This window comes from Meleagris gallopavo, chromosome 12 (assembly GCF_905368555.1).
Source record: "Meleagris gallopavo chromosome 12, MGAL_WU_HG_1.1, whole genome shotgun sequence".
Taxonomy (NCBI): domain Eukaryota; kingdom Metazoa; phylum Chordata; class Aves; order Galliformes; family Phasianidae; genus Meleagris; species Meleagris gallopavo.
Window position 1 is genome coordinate 125,991 of NC_139415.1, and position 24,042 is coordinate 150,032.

At 47.0% G+C, this 24,042-nt stretch overlaps 2 protein-coding genes and 2 non-coding genes across 4 annotated transcripts; 2 read left to right on the forward strand and 2 right to left on the reverse strand.

Annotated features, from left to right (window-relative positions):
• Positions 1-2,173: 2,173 nt before the first annotated feature.
• TRNAQ-CUG (transfer RNA glutamine (anticodon CUG)) lies at positions 2,174-2,245 on the reverse strand. The gene has a single exon. It is a non-coding gene; the product is annotated as a tRNA-Gln (tRNA).
• Positions 2,246-6,133: 3,888 nt separating this feature from the next.
• TRNAG-UCC (transfer RNA glycine (anticodon UCC)) lies at positions 6,134-6,205 on the forward strand. The gene has a single exon. It is a non-coding gene; the product is annotated as a tRNA-Gly (tRNA).
• Positions 6,206-16,931: 10,726 nt separating this feature from the next.
• LOC100550096 (olfactory receptor 6B1-like) lies at positions 16,932-17,900 on the forward strand. The gene has a single exon (XM_003209291.1). It carries the CDS (start codon positions 16,932-16,934, stop codon positions 17,898-17,900), a length of 969 nt encoding a protein of 322 aa, XP_003209339.1.
• A 4,242-nt stretch (positions 17,901-22,142) lies between these two features.
• Positions 22,143-23,102, reverse strand: LOC100550249 (olfactory receptor 12D1-like). Its single transcript, XM_031555194.2, has one exon. It carries the CDS (start codon positions 23,100-23,102, stop codon positions 22,143-22,145), a length of 960 nt encoding a protein of 319 aa, XP_031411054.1.
• Between the last annotated feature and the right edge of the window lie 940 nt (positions 23,103-24,042).

A 24,042-nucleotide genomic window follows, 5' to 3' on the forward strand; every position in this document is an offset into this window, starting at 1 on the left:
TACCTTTCAGTATACGTGCATAGGAAATCTGATCATGGCTCTAACTCCTGCCCGCCTGCCAGAGGAGACTGAGTCTTCCCGCTCGTTTGGTCTTAGGACACCTGGGGACAGATGAATTAATCTGATGTCAGACAGTGTGATTCTGGAGCTAAACATTTCAGATGAAAGAAGAATGGTCTTAATTACTGGGAGGTCTCTGCAATCAGCCAGCACCAGATGCTTCAATGCTTCATGAGCCAGGAATGTTTCTGCCCCTGTGGGGCCTCTGCAACACAGCATAAAAGCCCGTGCTGCTGCAGGCTCTGCATCGTCCTCTCTTCCCTCACTGTCCTTGAGGAACGAGGTAAGCACAAACTCATTCCAGCTCTCCAGGTGGGACCGAGTGCTGTCACGCTGTTGAGTCCCCTTGGTACTTGGTCTCTGTAGTCCACTGGGTAATTGGGTGGAGGGCTGGGAAGAGACGGGATCTCAGTGACGCAGTGAGATTGATGGTTGTTGGCGTCGAGGATGTATGTCCACAAGAATTAGGACCTGCAGCAGGCGGCCTCGAAGAGAACAGCCGGGTGCATCCTGCGCCATCTTCAATGTTGTGATATTCCTTTGAGAGATGAGTCTTTCCAGAGACCCTCCCGGGCCTTCTTCAAGAAGTGGGAAGCGTTCTTCTGCAGGGCAGTTCAGTGGCGTGCTGAGGATGATGGGAACTGTAAAGACACGGTGTGTTTTTGCAGCAAGTTTGGTCCGACATCTTTCCAGGCCTGCCTCTATGTCCTGGTCTAGTGTCAGCAATCTTCACCCATGCCACGGCACCAGGAACATAGGAGGCAGTCCTGGTGCAATAAACACCCAGTTAGTCGCAGCTTTCCTGACAGTCTTTCCAATTCAGCCTGCAGGAGAGCTGTCACAGCTGCTGACTGTGGTAGCAACACCACCTGCAGGTGCTTAGAGGACACAGAGCCAGAAAGAGAGCTGGAGGGCAGCAAAGGGACTTGGTGAGAGAGCCAAGGCAAAGAAAGACAGACTGACTTCAGGGTCCGTGTTCCCTCCCGGCTCTGTGTTTCAGCTTTGCCTCCCTCAGCGAGAGATGTCGTGCTGCAGACCCTGTGTCCCGTCCCCCTGCGGTGCCTCTGGCCCAACCCCACTGGCAAGCAGCTGCAGTGAGCCATGTGTCGCCCGCTGCGCTGACTCGACTGTGGCCATCCAGGCCTCCCCCGTGGTGGTGACCCTGCCGGGCCCCATCCTCACCTCCTTCCCTCAGAGCACAGCCGTGGGATCCTCTCTGTCAGCGGCTGTTGGCAGCTCCCTCAGCTCCGCGGGCGTTCCCATCTCTTCTGGGGGCTCCCTTGGTCTGGGGGGCTCCGGGCTGTGTCTGCCTCGCCCGCCCAGCAGTTTCATCTGCTGAAGCCAATGCATCATCCCATCTGGAGAACGCATCCCAGATACGGATGGATCGTTCTCTCGACCTCCCTGAAAACTGAAAACATTTTTCCTCCTCTCTGTACGGAGCCACTTTATGTTTTCCTTCTCATTAAAGACTTTGTGCCGCATAGCCTGGGCCTTGTGACTTCGTTTCCTCCTAACGACATTGGTCACCTGCTCTGATAAGAAAAGCAGTGCCCACTGCCCTCAGCTTACCTCTTGTCACTGGAAACAGAGGAGGGAGAATCTGCCTCTTCTCCGTGGTACCCCTGTGAGATGCCAAAAAGCCATGCACATCAGTGGGAATCCACAGAACGCCACACACAGTATTCCTCATGTTCTGTGAAGATGGTCAAAGATGGGAAAGAGCTTTCCGTGGATGCTGAGGAGTCTGTCGCATTGCAATCAGCAACATACCCCCAGACATGGCTCTAAACAGCCTCCTCTTCTCGACCACGCTGTGAGCAGGCCTTGGACTGCAGGGTCTGCACCTCAGCTGCTGTGGGGTACAGTGACCTTCTGCTGGTTTCCCTCACAAGGGAGCAGCCATCAATCAGAAGGCAACAAAGAAGGGTCAGGGCCTGTGCTCACTAAGCTAGGCAGGTGTGGAGGAACCATGTCAGGGGAAGGCCATTGCATGGCTAAAAGCACAGAGAAGGAAGGACGGCAAGAAGGACGTCTGGAATGCATTAATTAGTTCGGTTTCAGGCTTAGGTGAAAGTCAGCTGTGGGCAATGGTTTGGGAGCCCAAAAGTAGAGGTCCCACTGAGATTTGAACTCAGATCGCTGGATTCAGAGTCCAGAGTGCTCACCTTTACACCATGGGACCAGCTGCACACCTGCTCTATGGCCTCTCAGCAACAGAATGGACAGACAGACCATTATCCCATTCCATGCATGGCAAAGTACAAAGGCACATGGGATTTGCCTCCCAGAGCACCTGTCAGTCATTGTGATGTGGAAGAGTTGGGGAAAACCTGAAGTGCAGGCATGCACAAGTCACATAGCTGTGGAGTGCAGAGCTTCTGGACTAATTTCTGCCATAGCACTGCTTTCCTCATCAAGGTCATTTCTGAGGTTCTGTGTGCCATTCATGAAACAAAGAGCGTTTTACACATTCTGGTCCTGCTGCCATTCCAAGCATCGCCTAATCATGGCTGGTGCAGACCTTGAGGCACTCATGTTGGATTGGAAAGGGCCTTTGGAGATGATCTACTCCAATCCACTGTGGGTTGCAGGCATGTCTAAACGAGGCTTCTATGTGGGACAATCGCCCTTTGTAGATCTCGCCTACTACATGGAGTTTCCCTGTAAGTCCTGGCCCTAATTGCACTCTACTCCTTCAATTTCCCCTGCTGACTGCTTTACTTATTGGCTGCTTCTGTGAGGTAAGAGGCATGTGGGCACCAAATTGGAACTCCTCCACCTGAGAAGGAGCTTATGTGTTGAACACCACGACTAACCTGGGGCTCTCTCTGAAGACCCCTGAAGACCACACCTGCAAGAAAGGTTGCCAGCAGTGGTGCTGAGAAGCTCCTAAGGTTGTGGAGTAAGCGCTGCAAATGGAGAGGAAGGAGATAGCAGAAGTGGGAATGAAGCCTTCCTCCTTCCTACATCCAGGACTGAAAGGGAAAGATGTGCTGGGATAGATTTCCCCTCCACCTTCCAGTAAGTCCGTCAAGAAGAGCTTTCTGGGCACACGCATGCAAGTGATACGCAGAGCAGGTGGCATTGCCTTGTACTCGCTCTGATAAATGGAGCACACTCAAACACTTGGGCTTGTGGGGATCAAACCTAGAAACGGGTGTGTGTTTTCACACCCAGATGGAGCAACAGAGCTCAGAACGAGAGATAGAACGGGTTGTCTTGGAGGTGTCATCATACGGACGATGGGGAGAAGTGAGTTAGGAAAGGCATTTCTGATAAAGCCCTGCACTGAATTCATCAAAACAGGCTGGACAGTAGCAGCCACTACCTTCTGTAGAATACACAGTGGAAGTCCTCCAGACCCCTTGCCTTCTTTCACCCAGCCTGAAGAAGCTCTGCTGTTTGGTGGGAGGCCTTTGAACTAATGACAATTGAGGCTCATTTTCGGCAGGCCCTTATCTGGGATCCAGAGGGCTGTGCAACATCTGCAGAATGTTACAGAGGGTCAGCCACGTGGTTTTTGCAGCCGTCGTGTTGTTGCGGGCTGAGTCGTTGCATGTCCTCAGCACTGCCCTGTTTCCCTTGAACTGAGAAAGGACCATTTCCTGTGGTGTGAGCCCTCTCACAGGGTGGGACATGGGAAGTGTACAGGATGGAGAGCAGAGCCCGCAGTGAATTATGAACAAGAGGAGGGGCTTGGCCTGAAAGTTTGCCCCTGTATTCTGGCAGAGGGCAAGAGAGAAGAGGATGTCAGGAATGGCAATTGAGCCCACGACTCCCAGGGATGTAGCCTCTCAGGCTTGGTCTGCAGGGCTGCCCTGTGTCTGCTTCCTGGTTGGACAAGCGTGCTCCCTTTTGCTCTGCCTGGGGCTGAGCAGGCTGGCTGGGGAGGACTCTGCTCCACAACCCCCTTGGGCCAGGTGCTAGTCCAAGCATCTGCTCCACGCAGGGCTCCGCACAAAGGGAGGGCAGAGTGCTCAGTGCCTGACCCTGTTGAAACAGGAATTTGACAGCCAAGTGTAGAGCGTCCCAGATTTCCCTTGGGTAGAGGCTGAGTGCTTCAGCTCTTGTTGGGAAATGTCTTAAGGGCCAACAACTGCCCGTTACGTCCTTGTTTTCCAGGGCTGGCCTTGTTACAGCCAGGCCTCTGTCTGCAGGTCTGGGAGGTGTCCCATGGGGCCAGGTGGGGCAGCAATGCTGAGCAGAGGTGAAGGTACTGTCTCAAATCCCCAGGTCAGCTGGTCTTTTGGGGGGAAGCTGGGCTGGTTTGGAGCAGGACACTCAGCCTGCAGGAGGTGCAAGGCACCCCACAGCCTGGCAGAATAAAAGTTTGTCTTGGTTAGGAACCAAACCGTGGTTAATTGCTTGGAAGGCAGCTATGCTCACCACCACACCACCAACGCACCTGCCTTCTGCCCTCTGGTGGGGCTTGTTGTGGAATATCTGGCAAGGATGGGAAAGTTCTGACATCAAATGGCTGTTGCGCAGTAACAGAGGTAGTGGCTGAGGCTGGAGACTGCTAACCTTTGGATCTTGGCCTGGGAACCTATGCTGGGAATCAGGGCAACCTTGAGAAGTGCAGCTGGCATCCTTGAAAAACGCACCTGAGAGCCAGAGCTATCCTGAAGGTACCACTGATAAAGGTAACTGAAGAACTTGAGGAATAACTTACCATCTGAAAGGGTGACAGTTAGTCTGAAAATTGAGCATGCATGCTAACAAAATGGGATTTGGCAACAGGAATTGTCTTCTCAAGCGGAAGGAATAGAAATTTGCTTGCGAGAATAAATTTCCTTTCTGAAACAGTGAGAGAGGTCATGATCTTTTGAATTTCTTGCAGGCAAAATAGGATTGGAAAGCACCTAATACTTACCTGGAAGCAGTGGGATCGTCCTGCACTCCCTGGGGTCAGGGTTTTGAGTGCTGCTTCCCTTCTAGAATCTTTTGGAGCTGGTTGTTACTGCCCAGGGCATGGAATGGTCCAGGTAGAGATGGCTGGAGCAGGTTGTCGTGGCCAGGTGGCAAAGGTGTTGGACTAGAAATCTGTTGGGATGCTCCATGCAGGTTTGAATCCTGCCAACTATGTGGGATGCAGTTCTCTTTTCTCTACATGCAGTGACCGCACCACAACCATGCTGGCACACTGAAGAGCTCAGAGGGCTGGGATCAGGGACACAGAGGCTAGTTGGACGCTGGTAGCTAGCCTTGTTACCCACTGGTTGTTACTTGGTCCGGTTCCTGTTTCACATATTCATCAATGGCCTGGAGGAAGGGATAGACTGCATCCTCACCAAGCTTGCTGATGACACAAAGCTGGGAGGAGGGGCTGACGCACCAGAATGCTGCGCTGGCTTTTAGCAAGATTTGGGCATGCTGACGAGTTGTGTGGAGAGGGCGCATTAAAGGGGCATGGTCAGCAGGTCGAAGGAAGTTGTCCTCCCCATCTGCTCTGCTCTGGTGAGGCCACATCTGGCGTGCAGTTCTGGGCACCCCACTTAAGAAAGACAGGGGACTACGAGGGAGAATCCACAGAGTTCTACAAAAATGACTGGGGGCGGCGGAAGACAGGAATTTCCAATTGAACATGGGAAAGAACTTCATTACTCTGAAAATGACAGAGCAATGGAACACGCTGCCGGGAGAGACTGTGTCGTCTGCTTTTCCTAAAACCCATCTGGATGCTTTCCTGCACAGCCTACTCTAGGGAAGTTGCTGTAGCTGGGTGGTTAGACGTGGAGATCTCCGGAGATGCCTTGCAACCGCACTGATTCTGTGATTCTGTGAGAAAGGGCCATTGAGGAGTAGAGGTCCTAGAGGCCTCCTGTGAACAGATTGCCCCCATTGCTCAGAGAGAAGAGAAAGCACTTCCCTGTTTGCTCCACGTCATAGCTGTGTTGTGCTTCTATGGTGATGTAGCTTCCCAGTAGGGTGGAATGTGTAGGATATCTGTTGGAAAGGCAGAATGAGAGAGAAGTTGCAGCAGGCAGAGGAAGTGTGCATGCAGAGGGCAGAGAGGAGGAGGAAGTGGTGTCTGTGAGCTGCAGGAGCATGAGGAAGGTTGCAGGCAGCTGCGTTGGTGGTATAGTGGTGAGCATAGCTGCCTTCCAAGCAGTTGACCTGGGTTCGATTCCCGGCCAACGCATGCCAGCTTTTCTTCTGCCGGCGTCTAAATTGTGCCCTGCTGCACCTGTGCAGCTCCTCCTGCTCCCCAGGTGGCCATCTTCCTCACCCAGCAGTTCAGTTCCAGCTGCCAGGGGACATCAAAACATTCCCTCCCTTCCTCAGAGTCCAACTGCTGCCTGGTTTCTTTCCCAGGATACCCACGTGAGGGTGAGGCTGAGAACTGTTGGGGGAGGTCTGTCCTCTCTTGTCAAAGGCCAGGGTCCTGTCTGTCTGATCTGAATTCAGCCCGCCTTGATTGAATAGAACATTTTCTCCTCCATACTTCAAATCTCGCCATGCTGGCTGGCCAAAAGAACAGTTCCTTCTTCTTTGGAAGGGATGCTGATACATGTATCACTCTCTATCTGCAGAGCACAGAGTTATTTCCTCAGAAGTACTCGTGCTTGGCAACAGCATCCTGCAACGCAGCATATCTGGGGTTTGACTAACCCTTTTGCACAACCATTATCAGGATTGCAAGTCTCAGCATCCCTGTGTGAACAGAGCCAGTGCCGTACTGTGCTGAAGCTTCAGCATTCTGGTGACATTCTGAATATTTCTGGCCATGGATGTAGCGGTGTTCATGCAAAGAAGGATGTGAGGCACCCTCACTTGTTGCAATCAGCAGCATTTATTCAGAGTGCGTGAGTGAGAAGGAGGGGACTGGGAGGCAAACCAGAAGCATTTCTGCGGTTGTGAGAGAAGATCAGGTTTGTGTCCTGAGGCCCAGGAGAACCTCATGACGTCCAACAGAGCCACGTGCAAGGACTTGCACCTGGGTCGAGGAAACCCCCGCTACTAATACAAGCTGAGGCATGAAAGGATGGAGAGCAGCCGTAACAAAAAGGACTTGGGCATACTGGTGTGTGGCAGCAGCTGGACATGAGCCAGCAATGTACCCTTGCAGACCAGGAAGCCAGTATCCTGGTCCAAGCAGTGTGGCCAGCAGGGAAAGGGAGGAGATCCTGCCCCTCTGCTGTGTGCTGTGCTGTGAGAGCTCACTTGGAGTGCTGCATCCAGATGAGGAGTCCTGAGCACAGGAGAGACGTGGAGCTGTTGGAGCTCATCCAGAGGAGGGCCACGCAAGCGATTCAAGGGATGGAGCACCTCCGTATGAGGACAGGCTGAGAGAGCTGGGGTTGTGCAGCCCAGAGAGGAGAAGGCTCCGGGGAGACCTGATAGTGGCCTGGCAGCATCTAAAGGGGAAGCTACATGAAGGAATGAACACATGGATAAGATTCCCCTTGAGCCTTTTCTTCTCCACGCAAACGAATCCCTGCTCTCCCAGCGTCTCCTTTTCGAACACGTCTCTGAATTGCAGAACATCTTGGCAGTGTTCTCTGCGGGACCTCTTGTTCTTATTTTGCCAGGGGATGGCCTTGTGGCCATGGGACAAGGAAGGTTCTCCGTCCTCTGATTCCAAAGGTAAGAGGTAAGCTCAGGATGGCTTCCGCTGCAGAGCAGATGCCAAAATGTTGCAAGAGGAAAACAAATCACAAGGCCCAAGCTATGCAGTACAAAGTCTTTAATGAGAAGGAAAACATAAAGTGGCTCCGTACAGAGAGGAGGAAAAATGTTTTCAGTTTTCAGGGAGGTCGAGAGAACGATCCATCCGTATCTGGGATGCGTTCTCCAGATGGGATGATGCATGGGCTTCAGCAGATGAAACTGCTGGGCGGGCGAGGCAGACACAGCCCGGAGCCCCCCAGACCAAGGGAGCCCCCAGAAGAGATGGGAACGCCCGCGGAGCTGAGGGAGCTGCCAACAGCCGCTGACAGAGAGGATCCCACGGCTGTGCTCTGAGGGAAGGAGGTGAGGATGGGGCCCGGCAGGGTCACCACCACGGGGGAGGCTTCGATAACCACAGTCGAGTCAGCGCAGCGGGCGACACATGGCTCACTGCAGCTGCTTGCCAGTGGGGTTGGGCCAGAGGCACCGCAGGGGGACGGGATGCAGGGTCTGCAGCACGACATCTCTCGCTGAGGGAGGCAAAGCTGAAACACAGAGCAGGGAGGGAACACGGACCCTGAAGTCAGTCAGTCTTTGTTTTCTGCTGCTCTCTCACCCTCACTCCTTGCTCCACTCTGGCTCTCTTTATAGCTCCATGCTCCGAGAAAGAGAGTGCGGCTGATTTTGCACACACAGATTATAGCTTTGCCATTTCACCTGTAGGCTCTATTGGAAAGAGTAGCAGCAATCCTTTGATTTACTGGATGCTTGTGGCACCCGGACGGCCTCCCGCATTTCCTGTTGCAATAGCATTGATGAAGATTGTGAATATTGCTGACATTATATCGGCATAAAATGGCTCAGATGAAGAGATGTCCTCTAAGTTATATTACTCATGATGTCTGACCCAGTCATAGGAAAGGATACATGAGAGATGAAATTCTGATCATGCCCCATTTCAAAAAGAAAAATCTGTGCAATAAAGATATGCACTTGGCTGTTTGGTTACATACTGCATGCTCAAACTCTTGTACTCAGGAATCCTTGCAGCACAAAGATCCCTCTTCATCTGAGCTCTGCGTATCCACCTCCTTTCCACAAGAAAAGGGTTCACAGTCCTGCAACATTTGGATTCCAACCTCTACCAGTACCTCTAAGTTACACCACACATGATGTCTCACCCAGTTTTTGGAAAGGATACTCAAGAGAGGGAAGACTGATCATAGCCCCTCTCAAAAAATGAAGATCAAGGCAATGAAGATAGCACAGGAAGCACTTGGCTATTTGGTCAGTGCCACCTGCTGCAGGCAATGACTCCGGAGGGCGTACATCCTTGCAGCTGGCCCCCTTAATCGGACTTGCCCTGAAAGATCCCACTTCTTCCCACCTCTACGCATCCGCCACTCCTCCTCAGGAAAAGAGTTCACAGTCCTGAAACATTTGGATTGCCATGCCATACTGAGGCAGCCCATATCAGACCCCAGCTGAGGAGCTAGCATGACAGCAGTCAAGCCCACAGGGAGAGTCTGAGTGAAGGGAGGCTTACCTCGTTTCTGGAGGAAAATGAGGGAAGCGAAGACGATGCCGAGCCTGCTGCAGCATGGGCTTTTATGCTGTGTTCCTGAGGCGCGTGAGGACAGAAACATTCCATGGTCATGAAGCATCAAAACAGCTAGCGGTTGGTGACTGCAAAGACCTTGCTAGTAATTAATATCTTGCTTCTTTCATCTGAAATGTTTTGCTGCAGATTCATACTGCCTACCATCAAAACAGTTCATCTGTATTCCTGTGTCCTAAGGCCAATTACTTGAGTTGGAATTCTCCATTTAGGTTTCCAGGGGTTTCAACTGGATTTCCGTCATCAAAATGTCATTTGTAGCATTACTCCGTTCCTGGTGAGCATGGCCACCAGCCACAGTGAACGTCAGCCATGAAGGACACCAGTGGTCAGCTCTCGAGTGCTTTCAGTGCGAGCTCTCAGGCTAAATCTGTGAGACATTTCTCCCTGTGCGTCATCGGAGATGTGCTGTAGATGGTGGTGTAAGTTCCATCAAAACATCAGGGTGGCATGATTGCAGGTGGAAAAAGAGGCCCAGATCAACAGGGATGCGGCAGGGATGGAGGCAGAAGAAAAGACCGTAAAGACATTGCTTGTACTCAAGATATGCTTGTAAAAAATGCATTGCTTGTTCTTTTGTTTGTTTTCTGCAAAAGGAATGGCAACGAATTCAGATTCAAGGAAAAGTAGACCTGGAGAGAAATGCTCCTCCCTCATTAAGTTGCTGACTGGGAATGTCTATAGGCATGTCACATGTTCCTCCCCAACTCTGAAGCATCATTTCTTGCTTGGCTGATGATGCCATCCTGCTTTTACTAACCAGATGCGTACTGCCAGCAGCCTCAGTGAAACTGATGAATGAAGCATAGCGGAAGTTGCCTCTGAAATGCTCTCCGTGCAAAGACATGCAGGTGGTTGTGGGATAAGTTCAGGCAGAACTTACGGAGATCGTTCAGTCCCAAATGAGAGATAAGACCCACGTGCCTATGGATGTTTTCAAGCTCGATGGCATGGAAAAGCTGTTTGGAGCTAGACAAAATCCCCCAGTAAGCTGCACTGAGAACTACCTGTACGTTTCCTACACTCATCATGCGAATGCTCATGCGCTTTGACAACTCGATCAGCAACGTAGACAGTAGAATTGAGTGTGCCCTGAGTAAGTATGCTGATGACACTAGGCTGAGACTGATAGTGAAAAGAGAAGGGGGAACAACTTTAAACCAAAAGAGGGGACATTTAAGTTTGATGATAGAAAGAAGTGTTTCACTCTGAGAATGGCGAGACGCTGGGCCGGGTTGCCAGTAGAGGGTGTGAGGTGATGAAAACAAGGAAGAGTAACTTCATGAGTTAGGCACTTCTCTGTCATGTGGATCCAGAATAGTAACATTTCTTGGTGTTCAAAAAGTACCTTGCCTGTTGCAGAGAGAAGGACATTTTGTACACTCACCATTCTTTTATCATTTCCTAATGACAATGAGCCACATAGACATATTCAGGGTGATGACGAGTAGAGGTGAGAGTCATGCTCCTCTCTTTTACGGGGCTCTTGAGAGGAATGTCCACAGCCATCTTCCTTGGTGACTCGACCATGTTGTCCTACTTATTCCAAACAGGAACAGACATCAGTCTGGGAAAAGTCTGGGAAAAGCTGTTGGCACTCATCAAATCTGGCTGTGGGAGTGAGATCAGAGTAATGCCGGCGTCCTTCCCTAAAACTGACCCATACTCAAATTAACCTGCTTTGCTCAGCGACGCATTAATCTCATTGACCACAGTCCTGCATGACCTCCTTTTGAGGAGAGGCTCAGGGCTGGGAGTCCACTCCATGCATTTCCACGTTCAAAGTGACATAGCATCAGCCTCCCAGAGCATCTGCCTGTCATCATGATGGGGAAGAGTTGGGAAAAACCCTGAACCGCAGGCACACATGAGTCACGCGGCTGTGGAAAGCAGTGGAAAAGGTGTCCTGGCCTCAGGCGTGCCAGGAATAGCAGGCCTCCCAAGTGCCACTTTCCTCATCATAGACATTACTGAAGGGCTTTGAACCAGTCCTGAAACAAGTGGAATGTCTAGCGCTGCTTCCCTCGAAAGCACTGCCTTTCTGTGACTAGTGCAGATCCTATGTCACTCGTCTTGGCTTGGAGAGACTTTTGGAAATGATCCACCCCAACCCAGTGTATGTTGCAAGCTCACCCAGGTGGGGTTTCTCTGCTGGATCACCTGGGAACAAGTGCTTGGCACTCCCCGGTCCAAGCCTGTGTGCGTCCCCTCTTCCTGACAGCACTACTTGATGACTGCGGAGAAGTAAAGGTGAGCCGGTGTTGGAAATGGGGCACTGCCCTCAGCTTACCTCTTGTCACTGGAAACAGAGGAGGGAGAATCTGCCCTCTCCCCTGGCACCCAGTCCATCCCCTGGTAAGGGAAAGACAACATGTCCTGCTGTGGCCCCTCCCAGCCCAACTACTCTGTGCTTCTGTGATGTGTTCTAACAGGAGAGACAGGAAGAGCAGGGAATGGTTTGTCTGGAGGACAGAAGGCTCAGGGAGCATCCCGTCCATGTGTTTAATACGTGCAGAGGGAGGGTGGGCAGGAAGACACAAGAGAGGCAGCCTCTTCTCTGTGGTACCCCTGAGAGAGGCCAAAAAAGCCATGCACATCAGTGGGAATCCACAGAACGCCACACACAGTATTCCTTGTGTTCTGTGAAGTTCGACAAAGATGGGAAAGAGCTTTCCAGGAATACTGAGCAGTCTGTCTCATTGTAAAAGCAACATATCCCCAGACACGGCTCTGAACAGCCTCCTCAGGAAAATACATTCTGTCCCATCCCCGATGGGGGGACGGGACGCAGGGTCTGCAATGGGGGCTGACACATCTTTAAACCAAAGTATTCTGTGTTACCACACAGAAAATTAGAAAGTGCCCCATCCCTGCAGGTAATCCAGGCTGGGTAGGATAGCGCCCTGGGCAGCCTCACCTGGGGGGAGGCAATCCTGCCCATAGCAGCACAATTAAAACTGGGTGATCTTTATGGTACCTTCCAACCCAAACTTCTCTATGATTTCTGATAATATTTGAACCCTTGTATGGAAATCCTAAAGGATTTCTATTTCATTGCCTTCACCACTCAGCCACCAGTACATGATTCAGCCAGCTCTGCTGGGATCATCACATGGTCTTGGCAATGGCTGAGCAGCTCCCTGGGACTCCCAGGAACAGGTGGCGCTTAAAGCCCAGTGGATGGGACTGGCACTTGTGGGGGTTCAAGAGAACATTCACAATAGAGACTGAAAAACAAATTTGACAGGGTCCCCCAGCGGAGGACGCTGAGAACAAAGGCTGTCTCCAGGAGACAAGAGCAGAAGATAGGTGGGGTGTGAAATCTCCCTGTGGTGATGATCTTGATTGGAGAAGAAGTGCTTGAAAGCAACTTGTCACTCTGATAGGATGAGTACTTGCTCAGTCAGTTAGCGTCTAGACATGTAGGAGACTTGTTAAGTGCTCTGTCGACATGTTGGCGGGAATAGAAATTTACAAGAGGGAACTTGGAATATAGGGATGTTAGAACCTGCAATAAATAATATTAATCATTCATGCATCTGAGTCCGTGCCTTCAGACATTGCGTGCACTGACCACATCAGACACTCAATTCCAGGCTTACATAGGCACTGAGAGACGGAACACCAAGGCTGCACCTACACCTCTCAGCATCTTGGCCTCACACTGTCGTCTGACTTGTCTTGCCAGAGAGGCTGGTTTTACTCCCTTTATGGTTTTACGATTTTTGTTATCGGTATTCCACATCATAACATCATGTAGAGCACTGGGAGGTAAAGAGTTAATGCTCCAGTTCCATGGACTGCCAATTTTATGGTTACCTGTTTCTCAGAAGAGAAGAAGAACTACACACCCCAGAGGACTTTGCGTTTCCGTTTTCCATTCAGAGGAAAAGATAAAACTGCTTGCAAGTCATGAGACAGCCCTCACTTCTGATTCGTCTCATCTGTGCATGCTCCCCAGCCATCTCGCCTTTAGCTTTAGACTAAGGAGCTCAGGTTTGGACACACTCTCTCACATTTTATTTTATTTATAAGCCTCAATTCCAATTACAGTGTATTAGACTGTGTTATCTTGCATCATATTTAGTAAATTAACTTTACTCCTCATCTCGTTGCTGCTATTTTGTTTTTGGGCCCATCTCCCATCTCCCTATCCTTCCCTACTTTCTCCCTTCCCCTTACCCAGGGTGTGGCTCTGTGGGTTCCCCTGCACCATTAGTCACAGAGCCAGGTCAAACCGACCTGTAAACCATCAACAACCACCCTGCCCCACTTTTTCAGAGCAGAGGGCCTGTGGGCCTGCTGTTCCCCTGCCACAGACACAGACAGATCTAGAGATAACTCAGTGACAACTCCAAAGATAGCCTCTCTGCTGCTTCCAAGGAAACAAGGGCAAGGGCAGCTCTGTGGAGACAAACACTGATGGTGGTATTTGGCAGCTGGAGTTTTAGTCCCCACTTTGCTTCTTCCCTGCTACTACCATGCCAGCTCTTGCTGTGACTGTTGCAGAAGTGAGAGAAGTCTATGGAAAGTGCAAAATGGAGACACAACTGACACTGCTTATTGGCTGAGCTTTGGAGAGGGACAGGTCTATTTTTCAGAACTGGCTCTTATCGATTTGATAGCGTCTGTGAACACCTCTCACAGAATCCATCCCTACTATCAAAACCTTGTCTCACAAGACAAATACAGAGACCAGGAGGGAGACCAGAGAGTGTTTGTATTGGTGGAATAGGCTTGTCCAAAGGTTTTTGCCACCACTGCAAGGAATGCCCAGGGCCTGAGGAAGGTCCAAAAAGCCAGGTGATGTGCAAAAGCATTCATATCCATCACTGGATGAGAATGGATACTGTTTTCTACTGGCTGTGGTGCAACAATATTTGGATGGCGGTGTTGAGCTGTCAGTGTGGAGGTGGTGGTGATTCTGGCACTGGCTGTGCATATGCAGAGCACAGCTAAGAGGTGGTCACAGTTGAGAAGGTGAGCAGAAGGGCTGCGATGAGTATCAGCAATAGGAAGTGCAGTATGATAAATAAGACCAATATGCAGAAATGATAGACGACAACTTATTCAAGAGTTTTCCATCTGTTACCTACAGGTTATCAGAAGCAAGGACATGGAAATCCGTCATAGAAGTGGGGGAGAAGCAAGATCAAAAAGGTGCGTTAAAGATAACTAGCAAAGCTTCGACCCACTTAAGATCGTAGAGTGACAGAAGTAGCTGCAACAAAGGAACATCCTCAGGGAGAGAAGTACTGTTGAGGTTAAACACCATGCGATTTGTATATCATATGCCACCTGGCATATTTGGCCACAGGTGAGGATTTCAGTCATCACCCCTCTCTGTTGCTTCCAGGAAAGAATCAAAGGCAGTTTTGTGTTGGTAACACTCAGCAGAGAAATTAGTCTCCTAATGCTTTCCTTTATATATGTGAAGAGATTCATGATCTGCTGTGAGCGGTGGGGTGGGGACTCTTGATAGGGAGACGGTGACATCCAGCTATCACCTCCAGACTCTTTGGAATGTAAGGTGGTATTAACTTTTGACAGAAGTCTACATTTGCCATGCAGATCCTTGGTGCAGGACTGGAACAGCGTGGGAGAGTGGGAGAGATATAGAGAACGGACAGCTTGGGACAGACAGTATCTACAACTCAGACAATGCCAGCATATATTCAACAGATTGATTCAAGGATTTTGTTTTCCAGCTCAGGAAACAGCTACTGGGCCACTGCTATCTGAGACCTGCCTACAAATGCAAATGCGGTGATTAACACGGCAGGGGAGGAAAAAAAAAGAGTCACTCTTGCTGCCATCTCTCCAGAGACCAAACCCTCCAGGAAACGGTCTGAAAGCTTGCTGGCAGGGTCTCAAAAGCCTCCGTGTAGAACTACGCTCCTGTATTCAAAAAGCATTCACAGCCTGGTCTAGACTGTCAGAGATTCAACAAAGATTGTAGAACCATGACTACAACAAGACATTTCCAATTTCTCTTCCATGTATGATTTCAAGAATAACAAAAGGACACAAAGGCTTGGTGACGAATCAAAAGATGGGTCCAACGAACAGCTGATTGATCCTCAGATGGCAAGTCTCAAGCTTTGGTTTCCTTCCACCCTGCTGGTGAACTTCACAAAGACTAAGTCTGGTAAGTTATTGCATGCAGTTACCATGGTTTCATTTTGGAGAAATTGTCTACGCATACTCCTACGAGGCATAAATGAGGAGACGAGTTGGTTTGCTGAATGCAATACAGAAAGATGCTAAATTCTGCTTTGTAATATCCATGCTTAACAGGTACACGTCTGAGTTATATTTTGATACAGAAGCTTATACTGCATTGATATTCAAGCAAAACTGTGAAGTGAAAACAGGAATATTATCCACGTTTTGATGTTAATATTAATGAGGCAGTGCTTTCAAATGGACTTTATAGGTTAAGAGAAATCACTGTGAAGTGAATTTTAGTGTCAGAAATTTTCCTCTAGAAATGTTGGACTTTGCAGTGTGCTGAGGCTGCTCCTACCTTTCTGGAAATAAAATGATGGCAGTGCAATCACTGGAGCTGCTAATGGCCTAATTGTTATTGGGTCCTTTTAAAAGCAATTCACTTGATCTGAAAAGGGAAATTGTCTACATTATAACTGAAAGTCTAGGAATCATACTATTTGGTGAATGGGGAGAAAAATAGTATGTAAATATTAATTTAATGCACCCACAATTACGTAGAAGTGTATCCTAATCTACAGAGTTACCCAGCCCTTGGATGTATACAGATTCCAGCACTGGGTTTGCAGGATAGTGTCCAGCAGATCTTTGTGACCTGCATCTGTAATCTGGAGAGTTTTAATTTGGATGGATATTAATTTCTGTTATTTTGGTCATATTCATGTGCTTGCTTTTTTTTTAATGAGCTAGAAACTGTTTTTCTGCAGATTTTCGCCTAATGAACTAACAGGATTCTTGTGAACTTTTTCATGAAAACAAAATATTTAGAAAAGAAGACGGTATGAAAACCCGTGGTCAGTATCCACAAAGAATAATTGTTGTGTCATTGTGTAATATTTCCAATAACTATTGAAATATTATTTAATTTTGAAACAGACAAAAATAATGTCAGAGAATGACCTATTCTTATGTTCCAGTTATGGTCCAATACCTTCAAGATCACCATTCTAACATGACAGTGTAGGAAAGACTAAACAGTTGGTTTCTCTACCTCCTGTTAATGCCTTTGAAAAACTGACTAGCCATTTAGCAAACAACTAGAATGAAGATGAACAAGGGAATCAGGGGTGGGATTAATCAGAATGTACTTCAAATGTCTTCTACGTGGATGCCTACAGTTACGCTAGTCGTCTGCATTCTTATTATTTTTGAACCTTCACTTTGGATGCTTTAAATCTCATCTGAAAGTTGGTAGGTATTATTGTTTCCGCTAAGAGAGAAAAACAAAAAGGCAGGCACCTAAAGCTTAATCACAAAAATTCTAGTCAGCCTTTTGAACTTTTATTCAATTCTCACAGGAAAAATAAGCCTTTAAAGTTCATACCTCTAAACTATATTCCCCTTTTTTCTGTTTTCCTTGATTTACTAGGTCTCTGTTTAAGCTACAGTGTTCAGCTACAAACTTCTCTGAATGGAGGAGAATTCCACCCAAACCAACATGTTTCTCTTGTTAGGATTCCCAGGCCTTACGGACTTCAAGGTTTTACTCTTCACAGTACTGCTGCTGATGTACATTGTAACGGTTGTGGAGAATGTGCTCATCATTTCCCTGATCAAAACAAACCATGAACTCTGCAAACCCATGTATTTCTTTCTTGGTCAGCTGTCTTTCATTGAGGTCTGGTACATCTCCGTCACTGTCCCTAAACTTCTGGCAAATTTCATTGCAGAAGACAGGAGCATTTCCTTTGCTGGATGCATGACCCAACTCTTTTTCTTCATTTCTTTCATGTGCACTGAATGTGTCCTTCTCTCTGCCATGGCGTACGATCGCTGTGTGGCGATCTGTCAACCACTGCGCTATCTCCTCATCATGACGTACCAAATGTGTGCATGCCTGATAGCTCTCTCCTGGTTCACTGGGTTCACTGTGTCCTTGATCAAGATCTCCTTCATCTCCCAGTTGGAGTTTTGCAGTTCCCATGTTATTAACCATTTCTTCTGTGACATCAGCCCAGTGCTACACCTTGCCTGCACTGATATGTCAGTGGCAGAGATGGTGGACTTTGTGTTGGCCTTGTTCATCCTGCTTGTTCCTCTCTCCATCATTGTTGTCTCCTACCTACTAATTATCACAACAATCCTACACATCCCCACCACACAAAGTAAGAAGAAAGCCTTCTCCACATGTGCTTCCCACCTAACTGTGGTCATTATTTTCTTCTCAGCCACTCTCTTCATGTATGCACGGCCCAAGAAAATCTCTTCTTATGACACGAATAAACTTGTGTCAGCTGTGTATGCTATTGTCACACCCATGTTAAACCCCTTCATTTACTGCCTGAGGAATCAGGAACTGAAGAAAGCATTTAAAAAAACTCTCTCAGTAAAAATCACTATCTCTAAGGTCTCCAAAATAATTTCTTCTCTGCAAATGTAAGGGTTAACTCTATATGGACCAGAGCTAATTATTTCCCCCCCCCCCCTCCAGAGAATGACAGAATCCTTGAGGTCATAAGGGGTCTCTGGAGTTTGACTGATCCAACTTCCATTTTTTCATGAAGGACCATCTAGTATCAGTTATCCAGGACCATGACCAGATGGCTTTTGAATAATGTTGCAGAGGGAGACTCTCTGGGTATCTCTTCAGCAATCCACCATTGCTCTGTCACACACACAGTAATTAAGTGTTTCCTGACAGACTTTTCTTTGTTTCAGCTGATGCCTGTTGTCTACTTTCCTGTCTCTGGGCATTGCTAGAAAAAGCCTGGTTCCAACTTCTTTGCACAATGTCCTGCCTTGAGAGAGGTTGCCTATTTCCTGGCATAATTTTTTCCCTCTGATCTGTGCATATGCATATGTGTAAGTGGTGTGGTAGTGAACATAAGGCCACTGATAATGACAAGAGGCCTGAAAACCAGACTCTGGAGTGTCAGACGTGTAGGGGACAAAAACTGGAGCAACCAGAGTGGGAAAACAAGTCACCCTGGAGACACCGTGAGTCCAATATCCATCTGCCAAATACACAGAAGGGACTCTGCAAGACAGATGTTGAAAAGATCAGTGGCCTGGGAGACCCTAAATGTAGAGACCTGGGGGCTAGACTCATAAGCTCACTAAGGGTATTTTCTCTTAGTAAAGATACGCATTCGCGCTGTCTGTGTTATGTGGAGACTTGTAAATAGAGTGTCCTTCTGTCCATGCTGATCTGTTTGTGACTCTGTGTGTGTGTGTGTATGCATATGCAGGCACCCATTGGGAATTCATGATCATGTTTGCCACTAGCAAGGAAGGGAGATGGGGATAAACAGCAATCGTTCCACTCACCTGCCCAGGATTGCAGGAATTGCCTAGCTCTTTTAGTGCACTGGAATGAGCTACTTTTAACGCACACTGCACCACAGCTCTCAGAATCTCTTGAAATTCACAAAGTTGAAGTTGGCTATGTCAAACACAACAGATAAAGGAAAATATACTCTCTACAATGCTACCAGGTTGTCTTTAGTTCGAACACTAACCTATTTTTCAGTGATTCTAGCACATGATTCCACATGTGTTCTGTGTGTTCTTTGTTTGTTTTTTTTTTAATTTCAACAGGGGCCTTTCTTTTGTAATTCCATGTTCCTCTGTTCCAGATTATAATTGTTTGGAAACTCTATTTCTACCCTCATCTCCATTTCAATAATCACAAGCTCTGTTAGGTGACATAAGCTCAGATCATTTGGCTCTAAGAAGGACCTGAAAGACACTTTTTCCAAACGTTTTAGGGTACACACGACATAGTATCAGCAAAAAGAAAATTGAACGTGAATTTCAGATAGGTGGAAGCTGTTCCACAAAAAAATGTAGATCATTCTAAACTTACTTTTTCTATCTCTACTCTTATCCACTCCATTCCTACCACCAAATTCTTAGATACTCAATAAGAATCTCATTCACTAATTTTATTTATTTTTTTTTTTAATGAATTCTCAAGTACTCTTCATTTCTTCGTGTTACACTCAAGGACACAGGACACAGACACTGGATGACGTATAGCAGAAAATTGAAAATCAGCTTCCTCCTTTATATTGAAATGAGTCATTATGAGTCATATCACCTACCAGGAAGAAAATAAACTCTGCTTGCAGCTGAAACCAGAATTGCAGCATGTCACGTGCTTACTGGCACTTTATTCCCCAAGATTAAAGCTATGAGGACTGCTCCGAAAGTAATGATTGCTGTTTTATTACACTGGCCCATGATGTCAGACGTGGAAGCTGGTGGCATGGTAGTAGAGACAGAAGCTGCAGAACAGATCAGTTTCAGTGTGGATCACCTACAGGGGAGGAGATTGGCATCTCTGTAATTGCAATCCTACATTCTGAGGTGCTTTCTCACCTGAACTCTCTTCCCTCTTCCCTGGTTGGAAGACAATTGACTGCATGAACAAGTCACCACGGAACATGGCTATAGACAACCCTCTCAGGGCCAACATGAGAGAGAAAAGTCTGACTATCCACTCTACTTCTCCCTGTAATTAATGTCTCTATATTGCCTTAACATTGGTTAAAAAAAAAAAAAAAAATGTGGTCAGCATAGGAAATGACCTTGTGACTCTGACTCCTGCCCACAAAGACTTTCCCCTAGCTCATATCAATCTGTCATTACTGTTCAGCTTGGAACCACTCAAGGAGACATGAGTTGTCGCTATCTTTAGGGACTGCACACTAATGAAACTATTCACAAACATAAGCCATCATCTCCCAAATGTCTCTGATAACCGAAAGGGATGGATCATTCTCTCAGCCTCAGAAGGTCCTGAAACTGTTTAAATTCCAATCTGTACTGTGCCACTACATTCTTTCCTTCTCATTAAAAATTTTTGAAGCACAACTAGGGACTTTGATTTGCATTTGTCTTGCTGCCATTGGTCAGCTGCCCTGATAAGAAAAGCAGCGTCCACTACCCTCAGAATATCTCTTAGCACTGAAAAGACAGGAGGGAGAACCTGCCAACTCCCCCAGCATAGAGACTATCCCCAGGCAAGAGAAAGACAGTGGTCCCTCCCAAGCTCAATCCCACTCTGATTCCATGATAAGAGGAGAGGCTGGAGGAGCAAGGAATGGTTTGTGTGGAGGACAGAAGGCTCAGGGGGCATCCCATCCATGTGTTTCTGAGGTATTTTCAGGTTTCAGGTATTAACCTGCAGAGGGAGGGTGGACAGGTAGAATAAGGAGCATGAGAGAGACAGCCTCTTCTCACTGGTGCCCCCGTGAGAGGACAAAAAGCAATGCACATCAGTGGGAATATTCCCCTTTTCGCTTTATTCATTTTCTTTTTTCCTGGTCTATTTTTAATATACAGTGCTCAGCTCTACACTTCTCTGAATGGAGGAGAAGAATTCCACCCAAACCAACATGTTTCTCTTGTTAGGATTCCCAGGCCTTATGGACTTCAAGGTTTTACTCTTCACAGTACTGCTGCTGACGTACATACTGTACATACTGTTTGTATACAAGATGGCACCCTAGAGAAGTCCAATATAAGCAGTGGCTGTTTAATCCAGTGGGCTCCTGTGTATGACACAGTCATTCACTCACTCTGCCCACACTCTGCACTGGGTAGAGAACTGGAAAAAAGAGGAACTCATGGGTTGAGATTAAGACATAATTAAAATGTCTTAAAATTATTAAAAGCACTGAAAATGAAGAGTAAATAATAATAATAATAAAAGAATATACAAAAGAAGTGATACACAATGCAATTGCTCTTCCCCACAGTGGGCTGGTGGAACATTTCAGCAGTGGCGATGTTCAGCAGGGTCACCTCCACTGATGCAGTGGAGACTTTTACAAGGAGGACACCATACAGGCTCTCAATCATCACTGTCGAGAATGTGTAGTTAATGGTGGTGCCAATGATGAAAAATAATGTTTCATAGCTGTGAATTTATCAAATAATGTTATCATACTCGTTCTATTTGTTGCACTTGCCACAGAAAAAAACAGGAGGCTTTACTTTCAGAGCAACCCACATGCCTTTCAGTGGGCAAAAGCCATTCTGCACACCAAGTCGGAAAGAGAGATGACTGTCGCATTTGGATCACAAGGAAATCATATATAGCCTGGTGTTACTTTTGGAACTGCCTGCATAGTTGTCTAAACATGTGCTGCATGTGCTCACCACTGCTTTTATGTTTACATTTTAATATGGCTTTATTAGTAAGGCTCCCCTTACGCTCAGTGAAAAGATACAGATGCCTCACAAGAGTTGACTCAAGTCAAATGTAGACAATATCTTTCTCAGTCAAAGCAACATCAAAAATGTAATGTATGCTTGCTTACTTGAAACACCCAGTGTTTGGATGAGAGGAGATTCATTCAGCTTTCTAAACAAAGCTATCAGGCAATAGCTTAATTCCTTTTATTATCCAGCATAACTACACGGTGCTGTCTGCTTTTGCTCAGGTTCTGCAAGAGAAACACATACATCTTTTCTGGAAGCTAGAGATCAGACTGGTTACGATAAGACATGTAAAATGACAGAAGAAACATCAAGGTCTTGACTATCTCCCAATTTAGATCTCAGCAGTGAACTCCTAATTAACTTCCACGTGACATAGTGAGTATTCTTCAATCTCTTGTAAGACAGAATCTTTTTGACCTCTTCTCTTGTAAATATGGGAAGTGGAGTAACCAAGTTATGAGTCTTGTCCTTGCCACTTTCCACCAGGAAAAAGTTTTCTCCCTAACGTTTTGTTCAAAGTAGATCTCACCTCCTGATTCCTAAGAGTGTAGATCAAGGGGTTTAGAGCTGGGGTGATGGCACAGTACATAATAGACACTTGCATGTCCCTTCTAGAGGAGCTGGATGAAGACGGAGGTGTATAATTGAAGAACAGCGGTATGTACAATAGTGCCACAACGGTAAGATGAGAGGCACAGGTGGAGAAGGGTTTCCATCTACCTTCCTGGGACCTGACCTTCTGGAAGAGGAAGCTGATGATGTAGAGGTAGGAGAGGACGGTGAGAATGAATGGGCCTAGAGCAACTGATGTGGTGACAACATTGAGGAGAGTCATGTAGAGGCTGGTACTACTACAGGCCAAGTTCAATAATGGCTTGATGTCACAGAAAAAGTGATGAATGTGGTTGTGGCCACAGAAACTCAGTTGAGAGGTCATGATTGAATGCATCATGGCATGTGCAAAACCAAGGAACCAGCTGGCCATGGCCAGCAGCAGACAAGTCCTTGGGTTCATGACAAGGGTGTAGCACAGAGGGTTGCAAATGGCCACGTAGCGATCATAGGCCATGGTGGCCAGGAGCACAGCTTCAGTACTGCCCAGGAAGTGGAAGAAGTAGAGCTGGGCCAAGCACCCGTCAAAAGAAATGGGCTGACGCCCAAAGAGAAAACCAGTCAGCATCTTGGGAACAGTAACTGTAGAGTAGAAAATGTCCAGGCAGGAAAGGTTCCCCAGGAAGAAGTACATCGGTGTGTGGAGCCGGGGCTGAGATATGACCATGGTCACAATGACACCATTTCCCAGAACGCTAGTCAGGTAGAGCAACAGGAAGAAGATGAAGAAAAAGTACTGTAGCCCTTGGATGTCAGTGAGACCCAAAAGGATGAACTCGCTCACTTCTGTGTGATTCAGCATTGCTAAAACAAGAAAGATCAAAGGCAAAATGTCAAGGTTTTACACTGTGAGGAATACCGGTATTACAATACTCCTTTTTTTCTCTTCTATTTTAATACAAAGAAATACAGAAAAGAGGAAAACATAACACTTGTAATCCAATATAAAATCAAGTAGAAACATGAGAAATTAACAAGAACAAAAGTCACTATATTGTGTTCTTTCTGTCTAGAACAAGAACAAAGAACGAAAATGTTGCAGGAAGTAAATATTAAAACCTTCCATTTGTGCATAGCAGAAGAATATGTAAGACATAAAACGCTGCTGCTGCTTCATTTTCAGCCACACTTTTTCAGTTCTGCCTATCTGTAGCTCCCCGCAACAGGCTTTGATTTCATCAACAAACCTTCATTAACTCACAATTCATGAAGATTCATAAGGTGAATCATTCTTGATGCTTTCTTTCTACTACTGTGCCTACATTTCTTTCAGCCAATTTTAACTTTCATCTTTCTAATATTTACCATCGCTTCCAGATAGTTCTTTGCTCTTAAAAATTGCAGAATTTTCAAGATTTTTTCAAAAGCAACTAACAAAAGGTGCTACAAGGTTCCATACAAACATTATCATTTCTTTGGCACACTGCTGAGAGTATAAGATGATGCCTTAGTGTGTGATCACAAACTGTTTCTGTTACTGAACTATGTCCTTGAGCTAAACAATGTCTTTTTGTTGGGTGACAGCACATGAACGAGACAGGAATCAGCGTACAGTCCTTTACAACACCACGATGGTAAATCTAAGGCTGTAGGAAAAGTATCTCTGATCTTCTAAAATGCTCTCACTTCTTTTCTGTTTGGGGTAAGTTTGCTTAGCACTATGCTTAGTTCCTGACCGTACATAATAAAACAAGAAAAGGATAAAAAAAAGCCCTGAGATTATTTTACTAGTGCACAGGTAT